This window comes from Typha latifolia, chromosome 13, assembly GCF_019914945.1.
Source record: "Typha latifolia isolate L0001 chromosome 13, TyphaL0001v2, whole genome shotgun sequence".
Classification (NCBI taxonomy): domain Eukaryota; kingdom Viridiplantae; phylum Streptophyta; class Magnoliopsida; order Poales; family Typhaceae; genus Typha; species Typha latifolia.
Window position 1 is genome coordinate 3,279,148 of NC_133098.1, and position 6,882 is coordinate 3,286,029.

General features: G+C 40.3%; 2 protein-coding genes across 2 annotated transcripts; one reads left to right on the plus strand and one right to left on the minus strand.

Moving 5' to 3' along the window:
* The first annotated feature begins 125 nt into the window (after positions 1 to 125).
* LOC140800059 (pentatricopeptide repeat-containing protein At5g48910) lies at positions 126 to 2,750 on the plus strand. Its single transcript, XM_073154699.1, has one exon. The coding sequence runs from the start codon at positions 199 to 201 to the stop codon at positions 2,104 to 2,106; it is 1,908 nt and encodes a 635-aa protein (XP_073010800.1). The 5' UTR covers positions 126 to 198; the 3' UTR covers positions 2,107 to 2,750.
* Positions 2,751 to 4,165: 1,415 nt separating this feature from the next.
* On the minus strand, positions 4,166 to 5,204 carry LOC140800010 (ethylene-responsive transcription factor ERF012-like). The gene is made up of 2 exons (XM_073154630.1): positions 4,496 to 5,204; positions 4,166 to 4,393 (listed from the first exon to the last, which is right to left on the minus strand). Exons 1-2 carry the CDS (start codon positions 5,079 to 5,081, stop codon positions 4,389 to 4,391), a joined length of 591 nt encoding a protein of 196 aa, XP_073010731.1. The 5' UTR covers positions 5,082 to 5,204; the 3' UTR covers positions 4,166 to 4,388.
* Positions 5,205 to 6,882: the final 1,678 nt, after the last annotated feature.

Sequence of the window (6,882 nt, forward strand, 5' to 3'; positions counted from 1 at the left end):
TAGGTCTCTGCTATCCCTGTTGATTGGTGGCAATTTGTAATTCGTATTAGCAATATTAAAGCTAATAGAAGAATTATATGTAGCTTTCCTTCAGAGGGGTATCTATGTAAAAAAAAATCCTCCGAGTACTTTTGTCATCAATCCATCGTGCCATATTTATACCCGCATGCTTCCTACCGCTAACATGCGCCACCAACCATGCTTTTAAATTCGAATCCATCAGTGCCCCTCAACTCCACTCGATGCCTTCCCCCTCCTCCTCCTCTTTCCTACTCCATTTTACCCTCTCTCAAGACCTCCAAAACCCTAGTAGATCTCAAGCAACTCCATGCGTTAGCAATCAAGACAGGCCAAGTGAGGGACCCCCTCGTGGCAGCTGAGATCCTTAGGTGTGGAGCCCTCTCTGATAATCGCGACCTTCGTGTTGCCCGCTTGTTGTTCGACCAAATGCCTGATCGAAATTGCTTCTCTTGGAACACCATCATTCGTGCCTTTGCCGAGAGTGATGATAACCCCTTGGAATCCCTTGTCCTTTTCTTAGAGATGCTGTGTTGTGAAGACATCCAGCCTAACCAGTACACTTTCCCATCTGTGCTAAAGGCATGCGCTAGGATAGAGGCGATTCTCACAGGGAAGCAGATCCATGGCCAGACCATTAAATTGGGATTGGTGCACGATGGATTTATCCTAACAAATTTGGTGCGATTGTATTCTTTATGTGGAAACATGGAAGATGCTCTAAGGATGGTCCAGACTAGTTCTTTATCACCAACTAGCGAAGCAAATGTGGTGCTGAATAATGTTTTGATTGATGCATATTTCAGGCTTGGAATGGTTGAGCGAGCCAGGCAACTGTTTGATGGAATGCCTCATAAAAGTATGATATCTTGGAATGGGATGATATCTAAATATGCACAATTTGGTTGCTTCAAGGAAGCCGTGGAAGTTTTCCGGACAATGCAATTGGAAGGTGTGAAGCCCAATTATGTTAGTTTGGTCAGCGTTCTTCCAGCAATATCACGTCTAGGTGCACTTGAATTGGGTAAGTGGGTGCATCTCTATATAAATAAGAATGGCATTTTGGTGGATGATGTCCTTGGGTCAGCCTTAGTTGACATGTACTCTAAGTGTGGTAACATTAATAAGGCTGTTCAGGTTTTTGAAGGGTTACCAAAGAAAAATCCAATTACTTGGAGTGCATTGATTGGTGCACTTGCTATGCATGGCCGTGCTAGTGATGCACTTGACCACTTCTCCAAGATGGAACAGGCTGGAGTAATTCCCACTGATGTTGCTTTTATAGGCGTTTTAAGTGCATGTAGTCATTCAGGATTGGTGAAGGAGGGCCGTCTATTCTTCGACCGTATGGTGAATGTATATAAGTTCGTACCTAGGGTTGAGCACTACACTTGCATTGTCGATATGCTAGGTCGAGCAGGTCTCCTTGATGAGGCTGAGAAGTTCATAATGGACATGCCCATAAAGCCTGATGATGTGATCTACAAGTCCTTGCTTGCAGCTTGTAAAATCCATGGTAATGCTGATATAGCAATGCATGCTGCTGAGCGCCTTATGGAGCTAGCCCCTACAGATGGAGGATGCTATGTGCTTCTATCGAATACCTATGCCTCTTCAGGTAACTGGAATGCCATGGCTAAGATGAGGCTCATGATGAAGGAATTAGACATAAGGAAAGATCCTGGATGCAGTTGGATCACAGTTGATGGGACAATTCATGAGTTTGTTGTGGAAGATGATGCCCATCCAAGAAGAAAAGAGATATACTCAATGTTGGAGGAGATGGCCAAAAAGCTACAGGCTGCAGGTTATGTTTCAGACACAACACAGGTACTACTTAACATAGATGAGGAAGAGAAAAAGAGCATGCTTTTCTACCACAGTGAAAAAATTGCAATTGCATTTGGCTTAATCAGCACTAGTGAGGGCACACCTTTGCAGGTAGTAAAGAACCTGCGAGTTTGTGGTGATTGTCACTCATCCATAAAGCTGATCTCAAAGTTATACAAACGTAGAATAGTACTAAGGGATAGGAACAGGTTCCACCATTTTGAAAATGGATTCTGCTCTTGTAATGACTACTGGTAACACAAGTAAAAGATGGCTGTTCTTTCCCATACTTTTCAGTTACAGGCTTTGCCTGAATTTGTTGAGATATGAAAGACTAATACAGAAAGAAAGAATATAAAGGGGACTGAGAAAGAGATGGAGCAGAGAAAAGAGAGAAGGGAGAGGGATGCAGAGTATTTATTGGGGTGTTGAAGGCGCTTGCTGATTGTTCTTGTTTGCTAAAAGTATCCTATCACTGCAATTTCTGTATCAGTGCAAGCTTTTTTGGTTGATATCCATATACACTGAAGGTCGGCAACAAGATAACTTGCAAGGAGATCTTTAAAGTGATTGATTGTCTTTCGTCATCAAAGGTGCCAGACAGTGTGCTTCTTGTTCGTTGGATGTTCGACAGTTTCAGAGATTCATTCATCAATTTGGAAACCCAAATATGAATGGTGTTTACTGGAACAGGAAAGGCAGCTTTCAGAGCCTACTATGGCTACCACATCAACAAAAAAATGATCTCAATCTTTACTCATTGTTGCTATAACCGAACCTTATTTTCATATTATTCAGCCAAAACGTATTTATCTGTATATGCTTTATCAAATTTTCAGATGATATTAAGGAATGTATAGATCTTTGAGACATTAGTATTCATAAGAAAGTGCTTGCTTTAATCTGACAGTTTCAGCTCATTTTCTAAATTTTAGTGAGTGCAATGTGAACCCATTTCTAGAGTTGAATGAAGGGCAGATAAATTGTTGGAAGGTGTCGATTGCTTAGAAATTTTAACAATTTCAGAATTTTTTTCTCAATTTCTACTCTGTCAAATTTTGGTCTAGGGAGCAACATATTCCTTTTTCCTCAAGAGCTAAATTAGTTGCAAGGAAACATCAGGTGTTAATTGATGGAGATACCGATGCATTTGAGCTTAACAGATTCCTTTATTTCTCTTGTAAATAAAGAGATAACAACAACATCATAATTCTTTGAAGTGCTTCAGAAAAAGTGAATAAGCTTATCCTATTTAATCAGAAAAATTGAATAAGCTTATCCTATTTAACAACAACATCATAATTCTTTCATGCGTTAGTATGCATGAAAGGTAGTCGTCTTCCATGTTTGCTTAACTTACTCAAATAGGTAAACCTCCTTCTCTAAGAAGTGAATAAGTCCCTATCATACAATATTATATCCGAAACTATGTTCAATGATGAGCTAATAAGCTTATCCTATTTAATCTACTCTTTTTAATGAAGTCCGCACGACGAGATTATTATGTATTTTTATTTTTGTCAACCGTCTGTAGACCAACAATTTCATTTAACTCCGTTGACTACGTACAAGCTTTGATATATAAAGAAAATGATAAATAATTTGGAGTAATCGCACTACTAGCAATGAAGAAGCAAGCATCAAGGCTATTGAGTGAACAAGATCTAAATGGGACACCCATAATTCCTCATACATAAAAAGTCAAGTAATTATAGCTTCATCAAGAACGAAGCGAAGATTTTGAAGCAGTATAGCTACCTCACAGAAACTTGCGAGAAAATAAAAAAATGAAGAAACAAAGTGATCATCAACCACTAAAAGGTCAATGCCAACGACGATTCTTGTCGCCGGAGTCGGAGGATGATGTGGCAAGGTGGCAAGGCCAATAGGTTTGAAGTAGGAGGGGCGATAGGCAAGTGTGGTGATGAAGATATTGTGTAGGCGACATAGTAGTGAAGAGATGGCGACCGGCACGAGGCCAGAATAAAGTGAGCTGAAGAAAGGGGAGAACAAATCTAATAGCAGGAAGGTCGTTAACGACAGATGCAGCAGAGACCGCTAGGAGAGAGTTAAAATGGATAGAAGGAGAAAAGGAACGAGAAAAGAGGGAAACTCCTACCGAAGGGAAAGAGAGTCTTCTCTCTTCACCTAGCCACTAGGTTGGCGAGAGGAGAGGAGAAATTCACCGGCGACAACAGAAAAAGCCCTCAGGATAAAGGGAAGAAAAAGCCTCAAAATCTAGTAGAGCTTGCACTACGTTCCAGTGATGACGAGCAACAACTACTATGAATTTGGACACACAAACACACATGTAGAGTGTTGAAAAGTTTTTAGTTCAACAAATGAAATCTTTATGCACCTCTGTGCAAGAACCAAAGAATAATACAAAGAATGCATGTATTTTTCTTAGTTGAGGAAATTGAAGGTATACTTCAACTCCAGAAACAATAAAGGGAGGACTGAGGAGAGGCATCGGCCACCGGATTTGAAACTCTTCGGCCAGCCGATTCTTTGGCAAACGAATATTTTGCCATGTTCCCTCACTCTGTAAAATTGAGTAAAAGTATTTTAAAAATAGTAATTAATGAAATAATGAAGTAATTAAGCATTTGCTACTCTTGGAAGTTCCAAAGGAATGAAGCCAGACCGCTCAGGCTGCTCTCGTCCGCCGCCTCAGCCTCCGCCGTCGGCCCCGGTACTGGCGACAAGAAGTCGCACGGAAAATCCTCGATGACTGGCTGGAACTCGGCGCCGCATCCCCTAGCCGGCGAAAGCAACGTGTCGAAGAGCGACCAATCGAACGCGTCGCCGCTCTCCTCCGTTCGCCCATCGGAGGCCACCTCCGAAGGCGACATCACTGCCGAGTCCTCTACGCTCGGCGTCGCGGCCGGCTCTCCCGGCCGGGTCCGGTTGGCGTGGTTGGCCGCTACCGCCTGGATCTGCTGCGGACAAAGCTCCGGGCCTCCGCCGCCGGGGATCCTCGGCGGCGGCGAGTCGGGGAAATTTAATTGGCCGGCTAGGTGGCCCCGGAGGCACACGAAGGCGGCGTCGAACGCCCGCGCCGCCTTCTCCGGTGTGTCGTACGACCCGAGCCATATCCTATCCCGGCTATTTGGCAGCCGGATCTCCGACACCCAGCGTCCCCACTTCCGCTGCCTGACTCCCTTGTACTTCTTCTCTTCGGCGGCTGCCGCCGCCGTGCAACTACTAGTAGCGCCGCCATCAGCCTTCATCCTCTCGAGCTAAGCTAGCCACCACGTGTTCACCGAGAGTTTTACTTGAAGGTTTAGGATTACGAGGATCCCGAGATGGATTTATATGGGATTCCGGGTAATACGCGTAAACGAGAGGACCGTGGGGGTAACTGATAGTCTCGCGTATCGTAGGAAAGAGGAGACGAGGGAGATCAACTAAATTAAACTAAAATTTTATTATTAAAAAAAAAAAAGGAGCGCGTGGAATATTAGGAATAATGAGCACGTTGGATTTAATCAACTGAAGCAGCACTGAAGCTTCGAATACTGTTCACAAATAATGGCGGCCTATGGTGTGATTCTAGCACACCGGAGAGAAAGAGACAGTGTTTGCGTCATAAGACTGCTTTCTTTTTTTGTTTATTTCTTAATTGTGAGAAAATTATAACTAATAACATCCTACATTTTTATTATAATACAAATAAAATTGATTTATTTTATTTTATTATTATTTTTAACTAAGCCAAATGATAAAGTAATTTTAGATTCACTCCTAAAATTAGAATATTAAATTTGCCTTCATATTCTTTTGAAGTTGGTTCTATCTGGTGGTCTTGTCACAGTTTTGAGCCCATCAAGAATGATTCGAGATTCATTTGTGACATGATAGTGAACCAAGAGAAAGAGGCTTTTCCTAATTTTTTTTTAAAAAAAGAAATTAAAAAGAAAGAAATAATCTGAAAGCAATATCTATATGTGGATACATGTAAAAACTTAAGAATCAAAATAAGAAAAACAACAAGAGAGAAGAAAATAATATAAGGGAATGAAAAAGACATTAAAGAAAGAAAAATAATAATAAAATCAAGGAGGACAATAAACACATGCTAACCACCTCACCTTCATAAGATTCTCAATTAATTGTCCATTTTGTAATGCTATCCTTTCTGTACTTTGATAATAAAAAAATATGGCATAAAAAAAATTGTGATAAAAATGAGTTGTCATGCTTTCTAATCATTTATTATCAAGTTTTAGGGTATGCCCCCCTTCCTTTTCTTCTAAAAGACTACAACTAAATGGACAATAGTTTTGTTGGAGCTTCATTGTGTAATAATGTAAAGTGCAAAATAAAAAGCTAACATATGGAAAGATATCTAATAGATTCACCAAGGGGATTTAAGGCGTATAAGATGAAATCAAGCCAATCTTGACCTAGTGGAATAGACTTTTATTTGAAAGAGATTGAATATGAAAGAATATCACCTAGATATATCAGTTCTAAATTATCCACCAATTATTTCTAATCTTAGATTAGAGCTTTCGATATCTTACCATCTATTGACCACGTGAGTGATTATTGGTAAACCGTTAGCGTATGCAAAAATATTAAACTTGTTCAAATATTTAATGCCATGTAATAGTTCAAATTAAATAGTATTCACCAAAGTATTGTCCTTTACATGAGTCCTAGGTGATAATGAAAATTTGCAAGAGGAAATGCAAAGTGTTATTCTGCTGTACTTTTTGGTGCAGCATCTTTTGATATCTAAAGATTTATTAGCAAACTGGGTCTTAGAAATTATTATCCTACAAAATTAACTTTGGTTGACTAGATGATGACCTTCTATATTGTTGAAGGGGCATCACAAAGAATGGTCAGTCACAGTAGTCAATTTGATGTGTTCTTTTTTTTTGCCTTGGAAGTCAGCAAATAAAGTCTTTGACTATCTATCCTTCTCTGCAAATTCCTTTTACTTCCAAAGTCAGCTATGCCAATTTTTTCTTTCCTTTAAACTTGTTGATTACTTACTTAGCGCTTGTGATAAGTATGGTGGTT